The sequence below is a fragment of the Musa acuminata genome, chromosome BXJ1-6 (genome assembly GCF_036884655.1).
Source record: "Musa acuminata AAA Group cultivar baxijiao chromosome BXJ1-6, Cavendish_Baxijiao_AAA, whole genome shotgun sequence".
NCBI classification, from domain to species: Eukaryota; Viridiplantae; Streptophyta; class Magnoliopsida; order Zingiberales; family Musaceae; genus Musa; species Musa acuminata.
The window spans coordinates 6,479,581-6,501,676 of record NC_088332.1 but is presented as its reverse complement, the minus strand read 5'-3'; the positions used below and the strand labels follow the sequence as shown (position 1 = coordinate 6,501,676).

The window sequence follows — 22,096 nt, the reverse complement described above, 5'->3', positions numbered from 1 at the left end:
GCATTCTCACAATCAAATACGTCATTCTAGTCAATTATATCCACCCGTGGTCCCTAATGGCACATTGTTTGTCACAATTGAAGATACAACTTGAACATCGAAATTACTTTCTTACCCATCTTTTTTGTAAGTGTATCTTCTATTTTTGGTTTTCATCAATACACTTAGATTCTCGGATGTCACATGTAACATTTTTTACTTAAAATTTACCTATAATTTTTATTTCTAAAAATTAAATTGATAATTATATATAATATTTATATTGAGCAATCAGAAATTAAAATTTTTTATGTTTAATATATATAATCACAATATTTTTATTTTCTTTTCAAATCTTAGAATACAAAGAGCTGAAGCATGTACTGTTTATTGCTGCTGATACTTCGAGAATCTAATCAATCTCACAGAAAAAAAAAAATAATACGAAGAAGGTATTCTTTTCATAAACAAATACTAAATGTTCACTGTCATCCCACTTTGGTTGAAGAAAGAGACAACAAGCGGCGGGTGGGAAAAGGATGCACAGCTCACCAACCCCCGAGCGTCCAATGAAATCAACATGACTGCCTGTGACTTCAAGATTCAGAGGGCCAAATCTTCAAGCAAAGGTCACATCATATGCTGTTCTTTCCTTACATAATTGATAATTGTTTATATATATTAGAATGATACAGTATATGGTGTTATGGTCTTGTTTTAGTGACATCATAAGATGGAGTTTCAATGTCACAAACTATATATATATATATATATATATATATATATATATATATATAATTTTTGGGACCTAATCAGCTAAAACAGTCTCAAGAAATCAATCAAAGTATGCTTACATGTGATTATTTCTTCATATTTCAAATTATTTTGGGCTTCATTCTGTAAGGAAATTAATAAAAAAAATGTGAATTCACTGTAATAGAAAAAAACATATTTAATTAGATTGAGAGAAAAAAATAAAGAAGCATTTAATACATAAATTATAGTTTTACATCGGAAAAATATGTAATACAACTAAAATATTAATCTCTGTTGGTGTGAGCAACTTTTGAGCCGTGGCCTCCGGGCCGTCGCGACTCGGTTCAGGTCCGAATGGCGGGGATCTTGCTCGGAGTCCCTCGGGGGTTGCCGATGCGACCGGTTGCAGGGATCGAGTTACGTGGGAGCTCATGGGGGTGTCCTGCGGGGAAGGGTTCCACTCTGCGGCGTTGGGAAGAAACAACTCAGTCTTCGTACCCGCACACAGGTCGGGTCGGAAGCTCGACCCGACCCCTCCGCCGATCAAGTCAATGATGTAGATTAGTGCGGTATTTTCCTATGTGTCTTTCTTCTTTTCCCCCCCTTGGCGTTTAGAACGCGAGGGTATTTATAGGGAAGTTTAGTGTTACTTAATGTACTTGCCCGCAGGGAGCAGAATCGTACCTCTGATGGCGTCTGACATCGCTGTTGGTGTGACGTTAGGGATCGAGCCTGAGCGGTTATTAATGGGCCTCGGTCTGTGTTCTGGTTCGTTTGACTAGGTTCTGTCGGGTTGATCGAGGCGTGAGCTTCGTCTGAGTCAACTGACGTCAGTATGAGTCTTGTCGCCATTTATTACCCTCGTCACTATCCATTCATATCCTTTTGAAAATAATTGTATCACCAATTTCAGCACATATTTATTTATTTTATTTCTGTCATATATATATACATATATATATATATATATAATATTTGACATATCGCTTATTTAACAATATACTAATTAATTCGGACATCGTAAATATTTATTTTTTAATTATAATATATAAATATAATTAATAAAAAAAATTTATATTTATTAACACGAAATAAACAATTAGAATGGTGTCGTCACCGCCATGACAACCAACCCAAACCATGTCTCTCCTATGAAGCCTCTTCCCCTCACCACGCCCAACTCAACTCCGCGGACCTCCCCGATCTCTTGGAAGACTCCTTCCTCCTGCCCTTCTCCCACTCTGCCACGTCTAGCGTCATGGAGTCTGTGAGCGAATGGGGCCTCTCTCCGCTCTCCGCCGTGGACCCGGAGATCCACGACCTCATCGAGCACGAGAAACGGCGGCAGTCGCACGGCATCGAGCTCATCGCCTCCGAGAATTTCACCTCATTCGCCGTCATCGAGGCCCTTGGTAGCGCCCTCACCAACAAGTACTCTGAGGGCATGCCCGGCAACCGCTACTACGGCGGCAACGAGCACATCGACGCCATCGAGAACCTCTGCCGCTCCCGGGCCCTCGCCGCCTACCGCCTTGACCTTGCCAAGTGGGGCGTCAATGTCCAGCCCTACTCCGGCAGCCCTGCCAACTTCGCCGCCTACACCGCCCTCCTCAACCCCCACGACCGCATCATGGGCCTCGATCTCCCGTCCGGTGGCCACCTCACCCATGGATACTACACCTCCGGGGGCAAGAAGATCTCCGCCACCTCCATCTACTTCGAGAGCCTCCCGTACAAGGTTAGCTACGCCACCGGCTACATCGACTACGATAAGCTCGAGGAGAAGGCCCTCGACTTTCGCCCGAAGCTCATTATCTGCGGTGGCAGCGCCTACCCCAGGGATTGGGACTACGCGAGGTTCAGATCCATCGCCGACAAGTGCGGGGCCTTGTTGCTCTGCGATATGGCTCACATCAGTGGCCTTGTGGCCGCCCAGGTAATGAACGGTGATTTCTTTATCTAGGGTTCTTTTTGGTTCCTGTTTTAAGAACGAAGCCTTTCGTTTTCCTTTTGTTTCTTCTTACTGTAAGTGATGCGTAGGATAGAACTGATAGATCTGGACAAGTGGTTTTTTGTTTTCTTCAGCGTGTTCTGTTTGCACCATCTTTTCAAGATCTGGTTTGAATGGATGACCTTTGTTGGATCCTTGCATGATATGGAATAGATCTGCAGGTTCGGATTACATTAAATATACTAGCTTTTTATGCAATGCACTTTTCAAGAACCGATTTTTCAGTTAATTACTAGACGTAGGCGCAAGATCTGAATGTTATTATATTGTTGTATCTTTTTCTTTGACCTATATTAGGGTTGATTGGTAGTAATGCATGTTCAAACATCTTGAATTTGTGTGTTTTTTATTTTGACTTGGTCTTAGAATTTTGTTGGTTAAGCTACATTGCCTTTTCTTTTACTGATGTAAACAAAACACTTTACAGTTTTACGATTATTGACTGCATTTTTCTATATCTATCCATTTAGTAGAAATTAAAGCTCAGTTATGGTCAATTTATAATTTCACATAGGTCTTGCAAGTAGTTGGACTATTTTGTTGATTATTAGCATTGACCTTTTCTTCTCATGATACGGTAAGTCAGAGTAATTTCAAAGTTGATCTATTTGTTTTTCTGAGAAATTTGTATTTTGCTCTGCATGCGTCTAAATATTGTGCTGATCAAAAGGGTTATTTCACTATGATGTAGGAAGCTGCAAACCCCTTCGAGTTCTGTGACGTAGTCACTACCACTACTCACAAGAGTCTCAGAGGACCGAGGTCTGGCATGATCTTCTACCGGAAAGGCCCTAAGCCTCCAAAGAAAGGACAGCCAGAAGATGCTGTTTATGATTTTGAGGACAAAATCAACTTTTCAGTGTTTCCAGCTCTCCAAGGTGGCCCTCACAATCACCAGATCGCTGCATTGGCTGTGGCATTGAAGCAAGCTATGTCGCCTGGATTCAAGGCATATGCCAAGCAGGTTAAGGCCAATGCTGTTGCTCTCGGGAATTATCTGATGAGCAAGGGCTACAAGCTCGTGACAGATGGAACTGAGAATCACCTTGTCCTCTGGGATCTTCGACCTCTTGGCTTGACTGGTACTAAAAGTTTCACTTCTTTTTGTAGCTATTTGGTGTTTGTTTCTCTTAAATTTATCTATCCCTTCACCTTGGATTTGTGTAGGAAACAAGGTTGAGAAACTTTGTGATCTTTGCAATATTACTGTTAACAAGAATGCTGTATTTGGAGACAGCAGTGCATTGGCTCCTGGTGGTGTGCGTATAGGTAAGAACATTCCTTTGCGTGATTTACTTGCATCAGGTTGTAAAGCTCTGAAAAGTGGTAGTTCATTATTAGAATTTAAATTATTTTACTTCTCTGAATTTGTTTTCTATGAAGCAAAAGAAGGTTGGCTTTAGTGCATCGGCGAGGTTGCTTCATTTCCCAACTTGGCATCAAGGGTTAGAATCACAAAGACAGACTTAACCTACTTAGTGAAAGTCTACACTTGTGAACTAATGGAGGACTACTTGCCATACAACCCTTCATTTTCTAGCTCAATGCTAATTTTTCTTTGCTCGATATCAAAGGCATAATGAACTTGGAAATGCCTGTGGAATCTAAGGTTGCAGAGTCTAAGCTTCTATTAAGTGAACCATTAACAATGTATTTTATTCTCAACAGAATTTCATAGAGTTATGGATGAAATTATAGAATTTTCTTAGGTTGCTGACCTTATTATCCTCTTTATGTAACTTCTTCCCTTCATTCCTCTAAATCTTGCCTTTTGTATCGTTTCCTACCTTACTACTGTGAGTGCACATTGGGTAGAACCTCGTATTTTGGTCTAATTAATGCTGCACTCATTTCTTTGATACCCTGTTTTAGGGTTAAATTGTTGAAGTAGAAAGAGTCAATTTAGGGCATAAAATTAAACAAGACATCAGAGTTTTCAAGGATCATATTATGGAATAACTAACAGAAGAGCCGATATAGGATGTTATTGAGGATATTATACTAGGATTTAGAAAGGACATTCATGGTTCTAGTATTATATGCAAAAGCTTTCTTTGATAGGTCTGTTGAATTTATGGAGTATATTTAAAATATTTTTGTTAAGTTAGCTAATCTGTTTTTGCTCTTCCTAGCTCTTCCCTACATAGATTCCCTTCATCTCTTTACTCCTACAGCATCATATGATTTTGTTTCAGTTTAACTAGTCCTCCATGATTAATATGGGCTCTATCTTTTTTGTTTTACCTCTACAAAAATGGGTGCATTAACCCTTGAGAAATGTATTCTATGTTGTTCGATCATTATATGCTTCTGCAATGCTTTTTCTCATCGTCATAGGAGTTCCATGTGATTCATCTTTCAGGCGCTCCTGCCATGACATCACGGGGCTTGGTCGAGAAGGATTTCGAGCAGATCGCCGAGTTCCTTCACCAGGCTGTGACCATTTGCCTGAGCATTCAGAAAGAACATGGGAAGCTGCTGAAGGACTTCAACAAAGGCTTGGTGAACAACAAGGACATAGAGGAGCTCAAGGCAGCGGTCGAAAAGTTTGCTGCATCATTTGACATGCCTGGCTTTCAAATGTCTGCAATGAAGTACAAGGACTAGTTGGAAAGAAAAAAGGTACGAGGTCTAGGGTATCGTCGTCATCGGCATGCAACTCTGCTCATGTTTCTTTCAACCCCCTATATTTTGATAAATCTGTGCTTGGTTTTGCTTGTTCAATTGTCCACACAAACTCTTCGCTTTTGCTTCTACTTCGTCCTCTGATGCAAGTTCATGTGCTTCGAAAGTAAACTATTTAGCATAATGATCCTTCTGAATAATGATATCTTTTGACCTGTGAGAAGGTTTCTTATCACTATTGTCAAATTACGAACCGCAATACCTTTTTTTCTTAAGTTTAATAAACCTAGGCATGATGAAGGCCGACTTGTTCTTGTTTGGTTGACATTTATTTGGGTTCAAATGAATGAAATCAAGTTTTAGCATGGTGTATATAAAATCCATTTCAGTGATGCAGCTCTTATACCAGATCAATTCGGATATCAATTTTTGTTATTTGATGAGATAATCGATTCATTAATGGGATTATGCTCAATAGCTTTGCCACTGACCTTTCAAAATATTGTAGTCAATCATATATAGTACCGGTCCATCAGAATGTTGCCATTTGGAGCAATTTAAAGCCTCCTGCTCAAGTTAGGCTTTTCCAGCCAAATTAATTAATATAAGGAATTTGTTTACACGAGGAATTATGACCTATAATATCAAAATTGTGTGTCATGAACACCTGTTTGAAATTGTGTACAAAAATATGTGAAATTACAACTCATAAAATGGTCAATGAGAGGGCAAAACCAATATATATACAGTCAACACAAGTATGATGAAGCAACACTACACTTGAATCAAATAATATGGAGGAACAACCACAACAAAATTATACCTCGAGGAAAAATTAGAGCATATTGTCTACGTTACAGGATCAGCTGGGACTACCAGCAATCAGAGTTCGGATTGCTGCCTACTTTCTGCCACACCCATCTGTTGCAAGTGATCGATATTTCACTGAATGGTGATGGAGCACAACAATGCTGAAGTAGCAAGTTCTGCACCAGCATCCTCTCATAAAGTTTCTGCACCTGTACATATCTCTTGAACCAGCTCTCAATTTGCTCAGATTGATGAACTTGGTTTTCAGTATTTGATGACAAGCTGCCGTAGCCAAAGCTAGTCCATCACCATGTGGAATGCATCGTAAGGTATGGGAGATGAGTGCCATTCAAAGTGTTCCTGAACCTGATAAATTGTTGAGGAAACCAAAACATGTAAGCATTTAAGGCAAAAGAAGTTCTCTCGAGTATACTCCGATGCAATCCTTCAGTGACAATGACTTTTGTGTTACTACATGTCAATAGATTGTTTTTGTTCTATTTAGTGTAGTATTGTCCATAAACCATTTAGACAAAAATGACTGTTAAACCATGTTGATGATTTGACATTCCGTGGATAATTTAGGAACCTTCACACCTCTCCACAGTTTTGCATACGACAAAAATGAAAATGATAATATGGAGTAACTCATTTTTATTTGAAGCTCTTATTTGAGTTGCGATAAGATCGTTTAGTTCCGCATTGATTGAGGAATATGAGAACCAATGACTCATAAGTTCGTCGGGTCTTCCTTATCGACTTCCTTCGTCGTATATTTCCAATTAAACTACCCAATCAAGCTTTATACTCTTCATCAAGTCACATCGAAATCTTCGTTCGAATACGATTCCGGCATCATGGAGTCGAGTGCGAAATCAAAAGCAAAGAAATCGGGTTCCGGTCTGGTTTAGCCATAAACGGGCTGAACCCATCAGCTCGAGCCGTGTTGTGGAGTAGGATAAGGTTAGAGGCTCTGGAGGGGCAGTGAAGTTAGTTAGGTGGACGTTATCCTCAGTACACCTTTATGTTTTTTGGTTTAATAATAATAATAATAATATTATTATTATTATTATTTATATCTCCTCTAAATCCAACCACCTCCCCGTCGGTGCCCGCTGCCTAAACGCTGTTACCGGTTCCCTCCGTCACCGAACCTGAGGCGATCCCACATTTCCCAAAATGCCCCCCACCGTGTCGCTCCACGTTGATAAATATTAATTTTTTTTCTTATTTTGGGGGAATTATAGAAGTGAAATTAAAATTTTCAAAAATAGTAAATTTGATATAATTAAAAATGAAAGAGAGATGCAATTGGGGAAGGCCCGGAAATTTAGGAGGGTGGTTGGTTAAATCCCACGAGGATTAGGGACACTATGGTAATTTGAAGTGGGAATAGAAGGTGACATAAAACATACGTTCCCATCGCTTCGGTGCCTTCGACACCTCGAATACGAGAGGGGAGAGCGCGGAGACAACCACAGAGAAAAGATCAAGAGAAGAGGAGGAAGAAGAAAAGGGGAGAAGCAACGAAAGACAACACTAATCGAAGAGAAGACAGGTGGTTGATGTGAGCCTCCATCTCGATCACCTCCTCCTCGTACCTCCCTCGAGCAGCCGTCGGCATCGCCACTCGCCCTCCCGGTCCGAGCGTCGTCATCTTCCCACCGGCGTCAAACCCGGTACGGACTCATCATATCCTTTTTCTTGGATTCTTGTCTGTGTTCCTTTTGGTCTGCCGTGGTGCCGATGCTTATTTTCGTGCTGTACGTGGTGAGTGGACTGGGGGGTGTTTGGGGTCGGGTTCTTGAGGGTTGGCGGCCACCTCGGCTCACGGCTTTGGACCTTGTCGGTGGTTTTCCGTCATCTGGGTTTGTGCGGGCGTGGAATATGTGTGGGTGAAGGCTGGGGAATCGGATTTCCCGAGATCCGAGGTGGTGGTTTGGTTTGGTCTGGTGGACCTTTCGACTTTCTACCAGATTGAGGTTCTTGATGGGTTTTGATCGTTGATCGCGTGTTGCTGGAGGAGCTTGGGGCCTGACCACCCTGTTAGATTTGTATTCTAGGGATTGCTGTTTTAGTAGGCGTGTGGGTTGGAGTTGGTTTCTGTTTGCTCTGTGTAATCTGATTAATTCTATACTGATGAATGATGATAATGTTGGTTGATGACCAGTGCCTGTTCACGGGAACAAGGTGGAGTTGTGATGTTTGACTCGGGTATTGTGGAGTCAACGGGATAGCACATCAAGGCAATTGATATAAGACCGAGTCATAGTGGGAAATTAGTTTCCTTACCATATGTTGAAGTTACTGTTCATTTGTGTGCATCATGAGGATCTTCAGTAGTTCTCTGTTTAGTTCTGCAGATTCATGTCAGTTTGAAACGAAAATTTTATGCCTTGAATTTTGTACTTGTTTCTGTGAATATTTCCCATCAGTTGTGACAATAGCAGTTGACATAAGCATGATGCATCAGTACAATCAGCTCTCTTAAAGGACAGAAGACTTTGCTGCTGCAGTCTCTTTTACTTTGTCTTAGTCTCGTCCCTAAGAAATCTTCATATCTTTCTAGAGACAAACCTAAATAAAGACAAAAAAAAAAGTTGATGGAAATTTACTTAAATTTGAGTATAATTTGAATCCATCCCCAAAAAGGTAGCAAAGAGCTACTTGACTGCGTTCATCCCTCCACTTCTTTCTTGAAGATCTCCAATATTTCTGCATCAGGATTGATGCACGATGGAGCTCAACAATGAGATGATTCCCTTTGACTTGGTGGTGAGCCAGGTTGGAACTCAATCTTGTCATCTCTGAAGGTGGAGCTCTATTAACATCCATTGTCATTTCAGTCATATGTCAGCGTTCAACTAAATTGATTGTTAAGCTGGAGTGATGTGGGTGGGCTCCGGGATAGTCTCAAACTCTCGACCAATCTAGTTGATTTATACTGCTGGATGTTCTGGGTTTGAGGTCGTGCTGTTAGTTTGTAATCGAAATACTTAGATTCATGGTGTGTCCTATAGGGCAATACGACAACAGAAGATGGATCACAATTGCCGATGACAATTTATGCCTCTGGTGAGAAAGATATAGCACCTAGTTATTGTGGACACACCATATGATTGTGAACTGTTCTGGACAATGGATGTCCAGATTGAACGAAGCAACCATAAAAGTTTTTAAGCTGTCTATTGTGAAAAGGATTTATGTTTGGATATTAAAGAGGAAAGGTACCTATACTTTGAGAATGTTATCAAATGATATTATCAGATACTTTTGGAATCCCTTTTCATTCTGAAAATGACTTAATTCTTATAGGGCATCATATTCTGAATCCAATCATTTGACATCATTTTTATTCTTCAAGATATGATCAGAACCATTGGACAAACTAGATAACTAGATGGCTTGCTTAAGTGGATTTCCATCATGTTTTCCTGCGAGTTTGATCCGATGATGATGCGTCTGCAGGGAATGTATTGCTAAAACACGAGAATTGATAAACAGAACAAGTATTGCAATTGACTTGCTGAGATCCAACAATTTTGAGCTTTTCTAGGATAATTTTAATAGGACGTGAATGCTAATTGAATCTACCTTTTCACAGTTTTAATAGGACATCGAGTCATGTTTTGCATCAAGTGCATTTATTTGATTACCTTCTTATTGGTTTATGATTAAGGAATTCGTTATCCACATGGGTGAATGTGCTAAACCCATCCCCGAAAGGAAGACTCCCTCCAAACCAAAAGAAAAGGTGAAAATAATATTCTCCATTAAAAACTTCTATAATGTCTATTATGTGAAGAGCTTTTGCAAAAAGCTGAAGCAATACCAATCCTGTAAAATGTCTAAGAAGTCAGTTATTTTTTAACCCTAGTTTGAAATGTAGTCATCATTTTTTCTGTTACATTTTGATTTAGTGGATATATAAATCAATCAGGTATTTTTATCATGTAGCCCTGGCAATTGTTGTGATCTACTGCTATTAGTTTCCAGTCCATTATCTAGGCCAATTTATCTTGAACTTTTTGTTCAGCATTAGTTTTTTTTTGTTCATATTTTCTAATAGTATTCAGTGGATGTTTATTTTTTCCATTAATTTATCCTCTTCATTCAGAGCAAGGCAGTCAGCAATGGTTAGCATAAGGCGAAGAAGATATTTGGGGCTCTGTTCTGGTAATGCAATTTACTCAATCTATAAATGATTTCACAGCATGCATGATGCAAATGACTGTTTTCCCTTTAATTTTATTAGTTTGGGATTGATGACTTATAGATTCTATACCATGGACCTTGATTCTTAGCAGATATGCATGCTTTGCGTACTAAGTGATTTCTTTGTGGTGGAAGATAGTATTTCTATTCCATCTCTAGTTTGATCTTCCAAGGTTTCAATTGTTGTTAATGTCTCGAAAGAAGTCATGTTGATGAATAAAAAGGACATATCAGTAAGAGTAAAAAGGACTTGGTACCTTCAGTAAGAGTAAAAAGGACATATCAGTCCATGAGGCTTCCGCCAATGTGGGATCCAGGATATATATGCAATCTTACCTTTAAATATTTAAAAAGGTTGTTTCCGTGACTCTTATCTGATCTTTCAGATCGCAAAGGAACTACCAAGGTTCGCCCTCACCTTCAATGAGAGTCAAAAACTTAAGACATTAGTTAACTTGAATCTTTGTGACATGGATGGATAAATTACATCTCTGACATCTTACTTCTGATTACATGGAAGTGGAACTATCATGTCCCATTTTAATAATTGAATGAATTTATAGCATGCTTGTTGGGCCTATCATTCTAGTAAGAGTTCTAACATGATGTTGCAGGAAAAAGTTCTTTCCCGGTTGTGGTTCCTCAGCCAATTGACAATGGCAATTCTGTGGAAAATCCTAATCAACATGTCAAGCCAGTCAGTGTATATCCCATATCTTCAGTTAATACAAGTCCTCAAAAGCTGGTATATATTTAATTTTAGAATCCTAGGTTCATTTTTCTCCAGCTATATTCCTGCCACATGTGTCTTTTATCAATCATTTATATGTTATAATTTGTCACCTTTGTCAAGACATAGTTGTTGGCTCAAAAGTCTTACATTTATAAGTTTTACTTAGACTTTTAAAAACCTACTTCAGCAATTGCAATCATTATATTCTATGTTCTGTTTGATATGTGATGTTCATGTACTGTAATGTTCATATACTGTAGGCTTATACTAATAACACACATTTTCACTCTTTCTGCTGGTATATATTGTTTGCCCTTAATGAGTGTTGTTATTGTCAGTTTGGTACATTAGTTGCTTAGATTTGTATACTATTTTATTAAAATAATTAATTTGCTTTCGAGTATGCAGGCATGTTTACATCAATATTATAGCATGTGTTCTGTCCTTTTTCAAGTTTTACTGTTGCTCCTATCGGGAATGTTAGAGGAATAAGTTCATTTTACAGTTAATGGAGTAGATAGTTTCTCATTTAACTATAATGGTGATCGATTAAAGCTAATAACTCATCTTGCAACTATTAGCATTCCCTCAGACGTGGTCCATTCTATTGATCCTGAAGAATGATGCTTTAGAGTTTAGACAATATTCATCATTTTTGAAATACAAACCACCAAATCGAATTTTTGACAACAACTGCATCCTTTGTTGTTGCTAACGTATGCCACTATTTTGTTTTTCAAATTTGGATTGTCAAAAGCTGGTCATTGACCCAAGGTCACAATGGCTTGTTAAAATCCTTTTTTTTTAATCCTATCTTAGGTTATGTGTATACCATTACTTGGGATCTGAAATCTGAATACTGTTTAAAAAGTTCTGTTTAATTAAGAAAGATTTTTGAAATGCTTTTTCTAATTGATTGAGTTCATATTTACATAGTTCTTAATATACCAAGAAACCAAGACTGTTCAGCATCCACTTAGTGTTCAAGCTGAGCCAAATATACTTGTTACATTCATTGATAAAATTCAAGAGACAGGGATACATGGTTCCAAATCTAAGGCACAAGGAAATTGATCCGTTTGTTATAAATTAATGGAGTATGCTAGAGTGCACATTAAGTCTAGTATGAGGCACATCTAGACAACAGTTTACAGGTTATTCCTCTAACACAATTCTTAGGCTGAAGGTGGTCATGAGGAACTGTGACTAGAAATATTTCAGGTTTGCAAAAACTATCAGTCAAACTAACACTCAAAATATACAAATGGTATGTTCACATTTCATAAAATGACTGACCTTTTATTTTTCTATGTTCATATTCTAGTTTTAGGACAAGTAGCTCAATTCTTTAAAGTAGTATCTCTGATTCTTTTTGAGTTGCAAGATGCATCTGGGAGTAAAAAATAATGTTCTTTCAAAAAATCGGATAATTTCTTCCATTGATGAAATAGTCTTATAGTTTGATTTTGCATTAATTCTGATCCTTTATCGATCAGCACCTATATCTGTCAGTTGCACCAATAGGAACTAAGCCTCAGATTTATAAGGGGGAGAGTATATACATTATGCTGATTAGGTATCTAAAAGCTTGAACTATCAGTGGCAGTGCTGGTAGTTTTGGGTATCTAATAGCAATGTGCAATTATCAGTCTCATGTGAATTAGGTCTCATTTAAATAGTCCACATAATATGTTTGTTTGTTGATCTAGTAGTATGCATTATTTAGCCATGACCATCAATCAATAGTTATTTCTACATGATTAATTTACTGAAATACTAGAGGTTAGACAGAATTGTTCTCATTTTGCAAACTATTATGCTAGTTTGATCTGGCATGTATTGCTTCTTCCATATATTAAGTCATGCATGTAATTCGCATATATGAAGATCAACATATTATGCCGGAAGGTATATGGACGTCTAGAAAGGTTGTTATTTGGTTTAGTTTACCTTTTCCCCCTTCCGGTGCCTTATGCTCCACTGTACTATCATTGTTAAGTGATTGTGTAAACCATGTAAAACTGAGTTCCCTGATTTAGCTAATGATGGTCATAATGGTTATGCTCAATTCCTTTTGGGGTTTGACAGATTTTTTTCTCGTTGGAGCAACCTATTATGTATGGCATATGTTGCTTCTTCCATATATTAAGTCCTACGCGTGATATATAGAAGATCAACATATTACACTGGAAAATTTATGTACTTCTAAAAAGCCTGTTATTTGGTTTACTTTTTCTCCTATCTGTGCCTTATACTCCAATTTCACTGTACTACCATGGTTCAGTGGTTGTGTATACCTTTTTCTACACCTTATTTCTTTAGAGTTTATACTATGCAGTCCAATAGACTTTCGAAATGAGACACTGAAAAAGTGACTCTACCACTGGATGATATTTCCATATACTTTTGAAGTTTGAACCAATAGGCCCCTTGCTGGTATCTATGTCCACACAATCACCATAACTCATTATTGACAAACCCTTTCCTCGAAGACCTAATGTAATATTATTAAGCCTAAGCTGTAGTCCTTGCTGAGGTATTTCCATGCTCATTGTGTTCTGCAGGTAAATAAATCTGAAACATATTCTGGATCCTCAAATGTATCTGGCTTGACTACGCCGAAGGAGGCGCTGAACCATCATTGTCCTGGTTTGTTTTTTTCCTGAAAATTCACTTGATATTGAATGCCTTGAAACCTTTATATATTTATTCTCTGAGTATGGAATACCTTCAGGTACGAATAATCATGCATAATGTTGTAGTTCCTTTAATTTGATTTACTTAGAAGAAGGAATAGGTGACTAAGAGCCAGAAATTTTTAATACACTGGGAAAGGAAAACAGAAAATTTCATACACTAGAAGAATAATTTTAATTCATGTAATTTTTCATCAGTTCTTGAAGTGTGACTATTCAATATGCAAGTAGAAATTTAAAGTCTTTTTTTTCTGTATATACATGTTTGTGTATAAAAGGGGTAAATTTCGGTTCATTTCTTTTTCAGAGATTGCCATGTTCTACATTTACCGAACTGGATTGCTGATCCATTAAATTTTTTTTTTGTAGAAACAAATTTGAACAGCAAACACACGTACACTTGTTATTAAGACTCACTAAGCTTGCCATGTCTTTTAAAACAAGAGTTGAAAATTGTAGAGTTTTTCTCATTCTGTTGACATCAACTTAATCAAACTTTCATAAAAGGAGCTGACTTAGTGTTTACTGTTTTAAGCGAGTTTTTTTTTAAATTGTTTATTTAACTTACATGCCATTTTGCTACTTCTATTTGAGGTAAAGAAATAAAGCGCAGCAAGCGACACAGGAGAAAGCACTACGAAGACCAAGAACCACGCAAAATGACCGGGGTTTACTTTAAAAATATGAAATGGCAGGCAGCAATAAAAGTTGATAAGAAACAGATTCATTTGGGAACTGTCGAGTCTCAGGAAGAAGCTGCTCGATTGTATGACAGGTATTAATCTATTAGATACACTTAGCTGGTATTTTAATTTTTGTTTGTGCCACAAAGCTTCTAGGCTTTCCGAGAATATCGTTGTCTTTGTTGATTTATCTTCTAGGTTTCCCAACAATATCATTGCCTTTCTTTATTATTCTCAACCTAACTGGTGACAATATTTTCAGTGGAAACTTCCACAAGTTAGCTTTGCCCACCTGCTCCATGACTTCGATATTTCTTGTAAAATCGGAGATAATTTATTGTACAGGATTCAGGGAACAATTTCATTAGGCAATTGTCCTGCTAATTGGTTATGGTGTCTAGTTCAGAGTATGACAACTGATGTTGACTTGACTGATTACTAGAAGATACTGATATTGTAGTGCTGCTGCGTGACTTACATTTCCTGCTGCGTATTCCTTTTATGAGTTCATCTTTACCTACAGAGCGGCTTTCATGTGCGGAAGAGAACCCAATTTTGAGCTCACGGAGGAGGAGAAACAAGAACTAAAACAGTACAACTGGGATGATTTCTTGGCCATGACTCGCAGCGCAATCAACAATAAGAGTAAAATGAAGCTCATTTGTATTTTATTGTTCGTCATGCTCAACGGAGCTGTTCTATTCTCATTTCTTTTGGTTTTTGATTTCCAGAGAACCAGAGAAAGATTGGTGCAGGGAGACGAAAGAAGTTGGAGAGTCAACTGCCAAATAACAACCGGAAACAGGAGGGAGGCACCCCTGTTTCATCTATTTCCGAGGATGATGAAGATGTTGACGTCGAGACATCTGCCTCGTGATCACTGTGATGCAAAGAATCCAGAATACAATTTCTAATCATTTTTACTATCGAGGCTAGCTTATGCATACATATACACATTTCATAGTTTAGCTTTATTAATTACCTCATCAGTTTGCTCTATATAAAGGCCCCTATTAGGGCAAGATTTTTGTTGCCATCTTCTAATCAAAGACTCCCATTTAAGATGTCTCAACTTCTATGATTGCGTTGACCATCGTTTACCTTGTGGAATTCATGCAAATGTTGATCGATTGTGTGTGAGCCTTAAGACCTAAATCTTGAAGGGAGACTTCGTTCAGTTGTGATCCAAGTTATTGATTGTTTGACTACTAGTATGTCGATCATTGACATTTCTTCTCTTGTACAAAGAACAGTCGACTGTTCTGCACTGACGAAAACTAGTTCTATGAATACAAACCATTACTTTCTACTTTGTCCTCGATGTCTTGTGACACTCTCCTCGAGAGAAACATTGGAATACATCCCCATCGTAGCATCGATGAAAGCAATCCTCATACAGAGGTCACTGAACACCCGTTCTACGTCTTGGACACGTTATAAGAGAAACTTAGAATCTTTAGATAACTTATTTTAAAAATTTATATTAGCATCTATAGTTACTAATTACCATAACATCATCAATGAAAATATATAAACAAATGATAAAAAGATAATTTTAATATTTTAATTGATGGTACTGGACCGTGACACCGTTAGGGACCGTGAGTAAATGTTGTGGATAAAGAAAATGACAACGAGAGATTAGGACTGCTTTGTATCTACGTCAACACCGACGCAATTGTCAAGCAGCATCGCTTTACCTCTATGTTGGTGTCAACGTAACTGACGAATGATGAAATGATCGCCAATGTAGATACCGAACGACGATGCTCGATAATTGTATCGATATCGACACATATGTAATGCAACGAAAGGATCACTGGACAACTGCATCGACATCGACGTAGATACAAAACGACTCTCACTTTTCATTGTCGTTCTACTCATCAACAATAGTCATCCACGATCTCAACGGCATTATCGTTTGTTATCATTAATTGAAATATTAAATTTTTTTTTATTTTTTATTTTTATTTTTTTTTAATAAAACTAACGATATTAAGATAAATGAATCTATATATTTTACTTTTATAATTATAGAGATATTAATATAATTTTTTTTAAAGATAAAGACCAAAATACGTAATTAACCCATCTTTAGATCGAGTCGTATTTATCGTCCGTTACAGAGGTTTGTTGTATCGGGTCTTTGGTTCCCTACGCCTCGACTCTGGTTCTATTTGGAAGACGGCTTGCTTGCTCTCGCGTAGTCGCGTGCGGTGGGCATGCCGGAGATGTCGTCGGAAGAGAGGGCCACGGACGCGCCCGGCAGCCGACCTTCGGACGGCTGGAAGGGGCGCATCATTGTTCCCACTCTCCTCGCTGGTCACCCACCTCTCACTTTTTGCCCTCTTTCTCGTGAACTGTCCGTGTAATTATCAGTTCTTCTTAGATCCCAAGGATTCAATTCGATTTATTCGATCGATTTCAGGGGTGGTCGGTGGAGGAGCCGGATTGGTCTCTAAGCACCGGAAGGTTCTCGGCACGGGCACCATCGCCGCCACCTATGCGGCCGATTTGGCCATCGTTACCGGTTGCTACTGCGGTAATCTGTCGCCTTAGTCTGTTGTTTTGGTTGAGATTAGATACCTCTGTTGCTTTGAGAATATAATCATGGTTCAGTGTGTAAAGATCAATTCTTTAGGTAGAAAAATTGTTAGATTATTTCTTTTTATTATGTGTCTTGATTCTTTCTTTCGATGCTGAATAATTTGAAGGAAGAACATTTGTGCATTCGGGCGTTTACTGGATCATGACAATCTTATTTACTAAGTCTTTGTTCAGTTTTCCTATATATTTTTCTTACATGGATAAGATTACTTGTAATCCCCCTAAGCGTAGATAAGATTACTTATAATCCCCCCAGCACACAAACTAAGTATAACGAAGCACACATCACAAAATTACAAGTGCGTCTGGTCTTGGAAACGATAGATAGAGAAAAAACAGCTAAATATTGTATTCCTGGATTTATATGTATGTAATGAATTAAACCATTGAAGTTCATAGTCTACCAAATTTCAATATGTTGGTAGAGATGTAACGGCAAAAATACATAGAAATTGTTTAAGAATCCCCGAAAGGCACATGATAGGTAAAAGAAAAACTTAATTATCGAATAGACCAACTTGAGATGGCATACATAATTCATAATATATCCAATATAAATTGGTTGATTACGTTACAAATACCCACTTGCAATGTGAGATGAAAAAAGGTCCAGTGTGCCAAAAATTAGAAAAGTTAGGAAGTGCCAGCTGAAGTCATTGCCTGTAGACCAAGTGAGAATGCATATAAGGAATGCGGAAAAGTGGTTAAGACAAAGTACTATTCTGGAAAATTAATTTTTCATGAAATGGCCTCATCTCATTATTGATTTTGTTCCAATTTTGATCCAATCTCAGGGAAGATGTATTATGTTGTTCTATCTCTTGAGTAAGGAAAAGAAACAAAGAAGTTTAGAAAGATATATCTACCACTTTAGATATATTCTCCTATAAAAATTTAATCACTATTGAGTGTTTTGTTGACAGACCAAAGAGCTGGTTTCACAAACATGTTCTGAATGTTGAGATAGCATGGTTTAACACCCACTTTAATCATAAATGTTAGGGGCAACTTTTATTCAATGGCACGTCTAGCAATATACATAGCTTAGAGACCACCAGCAAAATCTTGATTTCATCACTCCATCAAGATGCCAGAGTTAGTGATTCTAACCCAACAAGAAAACCACCAAAAGATTGGAACAAAGAGATGCCATTTCTCTCTTTTCCTTTTATCTAAAACACAAAATATCATGGTTATGTCTACAAACTTCCTATTTGTCAAAAATAAACTAAGAACGTGTTTTTTTGTTACATTCACTAAATAACTACATAGTTTTTGCTAGAATACAGCTTATAGCAGGCCCTTTAGTGATTAACAATGACCAAAGCAAGAAAGCAGGAGTAATTCTAAACCAAGAGTAACCATTCCAAACCAAAAGCATAGCTAGAATCAAAGAAATTATATTTCAACAAAGATATTTGGATTGCAGTGTCAACTGAGGATCAGAAATGTCTCATTTTTTGAGGAACAATGATATCGACTACTTGCCCCAGTTTAGCTCCAAGAAAGAAAAAAAGATCAGGAATGAAATGGAAAGGGTTGTTCCTCAGGTTAAATATGATGATTTGGATCGGCAATTGAACTAGGGATTAGGAATGGAGAGCTGGATCAGCTCTGGTGTTTTTGCCGTACAATAAAGTAGAACAATATAAAAAGTCAAAACTATATTCAGAAAAATAAAACAAATAAAAATAAGAAATGTAACTATTATTTCTTTCTCTTCTTCCTCATTGTTTCTTTCTTGTATTCTTATCCTCTCCCTGCTATTCTCCTCTTTTCCTTCCCTTCATTATCCTGTCTTTCTGCTCATTTTCTCTCATTATCCCATAATGAGATAAATAAAACTCATTTTCTCTCATTATTCCTGCTATTCTCTCTTATCCTCTCATTATCCTGTCTTTCCGCTTATTATCCCATAAGATGAATAAAACAAGTCGTGTTCTCTTTCTGCTCATTTTCCCTCTCTTATCTTCTTGTGCTCTAGGCAATATCATGGTTGGTGACACTTGCTAGTGTTCGAGTAGGGGCCTTGTGGGTCATGTGACTCATGACTTCTGAGCCTTATGTCTCCAGCTATAAGATCCTCTAAAAAGGAAAAAGGGATTAGTTGGGATGGGTTGAACCAACTTGATATCAGGTGGAGTTGGCTGATATGCTTTGTAGGATCGCTGCAACCCAAATATTGGAGTTTCAAGGTTGAGTCAGGTTCTTGATTCTACATGCTGCATGGAGTTAATGGTCTCAAAGCAGATGAAAATCAAGAGCACTGGAAATTAGTTACCTTTTTTATTCAGAGGAAACTGATTTATGGAACATTAAACTTATACTTTTCATGGTACAAGGCAGAGTGTTTAGACATGTATAGTAGCATATGAGATATGATTAAGGATAAGAGGTTTTTACAGGCTCTGCTACTTTTCCTTTTATGGGTACTCTAAATAGGAATCTTACCGGATCTACTTTGATATTTTGTGTCACTTTATTGATGCCCTTTAGTCTTGCTGCTGTGTTTATACTGATTATTCAGGTGCACGGGAAATTGCAAGAGATGCTCGAGCTTCAGAACCCGATGACCTTTTTAATTCTGTGATAGGAGGAATTGCAAGTGGCGCTCTTCTTGGGAGGCTACAAGGTGGTGAACCTTCTTTATCATCAAACTTTTCTTGCTTAATTTCATATACATGTGCACAGTATGTTAACGGAATGAATCAAGCAGGTAATTTTTCAAGAGAAGGTGCATAGATGGCTTAGCATTGTGTTCTTTCAGTTGAGTCTTTATTATTCGAGTTCTTTGATCTTTTATACAATTACCATAGGAAATGTGTATGGGTATAACCATTGTTGCCAAATGTGGTCAGCTAATTTCAATCTGAGTCTGTTTCTATGTGAAATGGGTTAGGCTATAGTTTTGTGAATGTAAGTTGATTCTATTATCTGTAAAACTGATTCGAATATAGGTTCTCATTCCACCATTTCTATATATTTGAATATCCAGTGCATTTTAAAGGATCAAAAACTGTTCTCGCAGATACATAAACTAATTTTTCTTTGTTATTTGTATCATAATAAAGCCATGTTGATCTGCACATCAGGTTGCATAACAATCTTTAGTTTTTCCATTACCTAATTTTTCTTTTTCCATTTCATTGCAGGTGGTCAACTAGGAGCAGCTAAATATGCAATCATCTTCGCAGCTGCAGGGACGGCACTAGATTTCACCACCATACAGTTGAGACCCCGTTTTCAAAGCTTCAAGAACACTCTAACCAGGATCAAAAATGGAAATTCAAGCTGGAGTTTCCCAGAGTGGTCACCTATTCAAGTGCTAGACGAAGAAGCTCTTGCTGCCAAGCGTGCCCGAGAACAACAGTTATATGCCAAAAGAACATTTGGTAAATTGAATAAAGAAGAATAAGGAGATTCAACAACTACAAGTATGTTTTTACTTTGCAATTGTCAAGTTTCTGTCTCAGAGTTCCTCTGCAGTATGGGGACAAGTACAGCTGAGTTCCAGACTCAAGTTTCAAGTCTACACAAATAATCTCTCTTCCATGTCATGTTAGATCTTTGCTCTTGGGATCAGGATTAAAGGATAATACGAAAGCAATTCTCAAGGATAATAATCAGCTCAAGGCTGCTTGGAGCTGATTCTGAATTGAGTTCCAAATCCTTTGGAATGTGAAGCTGCTGCGACCTTTCTTTTGGATCGAGGAAAGCTTTTTTTTCCTGTGCTGCTGTTCTCAAACAAGCTGTTGAGCCATGTTTACATTTATTTGCCACAATGATTGTATTTATAACATTACATATCTTTTGAATTGTTTTTAGAATATTCTTGGAAGAGCACAAAAGTCGAGCAAAAGGCATGAGAATAGTGTAATCTAAGGGAAATTATCTGCTTTAAACCTAAAAATTTCGTTTGGTTCAAATCAATTAAAATATTTAAGTTATTGGTTCAAATCGATTAAAATATTTAAGTTAAAATGGATAGTAATATACTTATCGAATTCTTATAAGTTAATTTTTATCTTAATTTTTATAAATTAATTTTAATCAAACTTAATTTTTTATGTGAAACTAGTTTCTTTATGGGTTGATTTTGATATCAAATGTCACGATTTAAATTTTAATATATTCATCGGATCTTTATAAATCAATCTTACTCTTGTCTATTTTGATATCAAATGTTACGATAAAAAATAATATTAAATATTTTTTATTATAACTCAGGCCCCAAATGACTATAGTGGCATTTTTGAGCCTTTAATTAAGGATACAAATGAATCCAATTAACCCTCAATGTGAATTCAAATTAACACTTACAGTAATCGATTCCCTCTCCACTCTCTCTCTCTCTCTCTCTCTTTCTCTCTCTCAATTCTTCTTTACGAGGGATTTACATCTTCACGTCAACGAATGGTAGATCGGCGATATGTTCAGAAATAAGGAAGAGGGATGGAAAGATAGAAGAAGGCCATGGAGGAAGAGGAACAATAGATGGACGAAGACAACTAAGTCAATAAGTCTAAATAAAACACAATTCCTAACCATTAAAAAGATCTAATATATTCACTCTTCCTACTAGTAAATAGTCCACGACTCACCTCTACGCAACCAAGTCAGGAGAGAGATCCTAATCGAGGGATAAATCTACCTACCCACCGTCCCATAAACAACTTACATGGACAATCCCTACTCTCTGTTACGCAAAATGAGACTCTGTGTGATAAACCAAAGGCAAGAGTAAAATAGCTAAGCGATTGTTCGATGTATGATTGGGACTCGAATCCAATCTGAGAGCCTCTCAGGGACACAACTGGAGTGCTTTTGATATTGTGTGTTAGGTGACTCTTCGATCGAGGTAAAGAATAATATCGAGAATGGATTATTTAGCTAACATTGATTAAGTGAACGATAGGAGAGAGAGAGGAGAGAATTAACATTAGATGAGTAAGTAGTGGTGTAATTATAGATTGTAGTT

At 37.5% G+C, this 22,096-nt stretch overlaps 3 protein-coding genes across 7 annotated transcripts; all 3 read left to right on the top strand.

Moving 5' to 3' along the window:
- Positions 1–1,880: 1,880 nt before the first annotated feature.
- Positions 1,881–5,606, top strand: LOC135675889 (serine hydroxymethyltransferase 4). Its single transcript, XM_065186519.1, has 4 exons — positions 1,881–2,671; positions 3,438–3,828; positions 3,914–4,015; positions 5,109–5,606. Exons 1-4 carry the CDS (start codon positions 1,994–1,996, stop codon positions 5,351–5,353), a joined length of 1,416 nt encoding a protein of 471 aa, XP_065042591.1. The 5' UTR covers positions 1,881–1,993; the 3' UTR covers positions 5,354–5,606.
- A 2,013-nt stretch (positions 5,607–7,619) lies between these two features.
- LOC135675888 (ethylene-responsive transcription factor-like protein At4g13040) lies at positions 7,620–15,584 on the top strand. 4 transcript variants are annotated; one of them, XM_065186518.1, is made up of 7 exons: positions 7,620–7,860; positions 10,299–10,357; positions 11,011–11,099; positions 13,694–13,778; positions 14,426–14,600; positions 15,032–15,153; positions 15,240–15,584. In XM_065186518.1, the coding sequence occupies exons 2-7, from the start codon at positions 10,315–10,317 to the stop codon at positions 15,383–15,385; spliced, it is 660 nt and encodes a 219-aa protein (XP_065042590.1). In that variant the 5' UTR covers positions 7,620–7,860; positions 10,299–10,314; the 3' UTR covers positions 15,386–15,584. The 4 variants fall into 4 exon arrangements, with proteins under 4 accessions (XP_065042590.1, XP_065042589.1, XP_065042588.1 ...); XM_065186517.1 differs by having other exon boundaries at positions 14,420–14,600; XM_065186516.1 differs by having other exon boundaries at positions 11,011–11,141.
- A 1,062-nt stretch (positions 15,585–16,646) lies between these two features.
- On the top strand, positions 16,647–20,945 carry LOC135582184 (uncharacterized). Of its 2 annotated transcripts, XM_065186514.1 has the most exons (5): positions 16,647–16,833; positions 16,940–17,053; positions 19,646–19,750; positions 20,271–20,552; positions 20,682–20,945. In XM_065186514.1, exons 1-4 carry the CDS (start codon positions 16,734–16,736, stop codon positions 20,531–20,533), a joined length of 582 nt encoding a protein of 193 aa, XP_065042586.1. In that variant the 5' UTR covers positions 16,647–16,733; the 3' UTR covers positions 20,534–20,552; positions 20,682–20,945. The 2 variants fall into 2 exon arrangements, with proteins under 2 accessions (XP_065042586.1, XP_065042585.1); XM_065186513.1 differs by having other exon boundaries at positions 20,271–20,945.
- Positions 20,946–22,096: the final 1,151 nt, after the last annotated feature.

Coding starts and splice junctions, on each gene's coding strand:
- LOC135582184 (XM_065186514.1), top strand. CDS start 16,734: ATGCCGGAGATGTCGTCGGAAGAGAGGGCCACGGACGCGCCCGGCAGC. Junction 17,054..19,645: donor CGTTACCGGTTGCTACTGCG/GTAATCTGTCGC, acceptor CTGATTATTCAG/GTGCACGGGAAATTGCAAGA. Junction 19,751..20,270: donor TCTTCTTGGGAGGCTACAAG/GTGGTGAACCTT, acceptor ATTTCATTGCAG/GTGGTCAACTAGGAGCAGCT.
- LOC135675889 (XM_065186519.1), top strand. CDS start 1,994: ATGGAGTCTGTGAGCGAATGGGGCCTCTCTCCGCTCTCCGCCGTGGAC. Junction 2,672..3,437: donor GTGGCCTTGTGGCCGCCCAG/GTAATGAACGGT, acceptor ACTATGATGTAG/GAAGCTGCAAACCCCTTCGA. Junction 4,016..5,108: donor TCCTGGTGGTGTGCGTATAG/GTAAGAACATTC, acceptor TTCATCTTTCAG/GCGCTCCTGCCATGACATCA.
- LOC135675888 (XM_065186515.1), top strand. CDS start 10,315: ATGGTTAGCATAAGGCGAAGAAGATATTTGGGGCTCTGTTCTG. Junction 10,358..11,010: donor ATATTTGGGGCTCTGTTCTG/GTAATGCAATTT, acceptor ATGATGTTGCAG/GAAAAAGTTCTTTCCCGGTT. Junction 13,779..14,419: donor GCTGAACCATCATTGTCCTG/GTTTGTTTTTTT, acceptor CTTCTATTTGAG/GTAAAGAAATAAAGCGCAGC.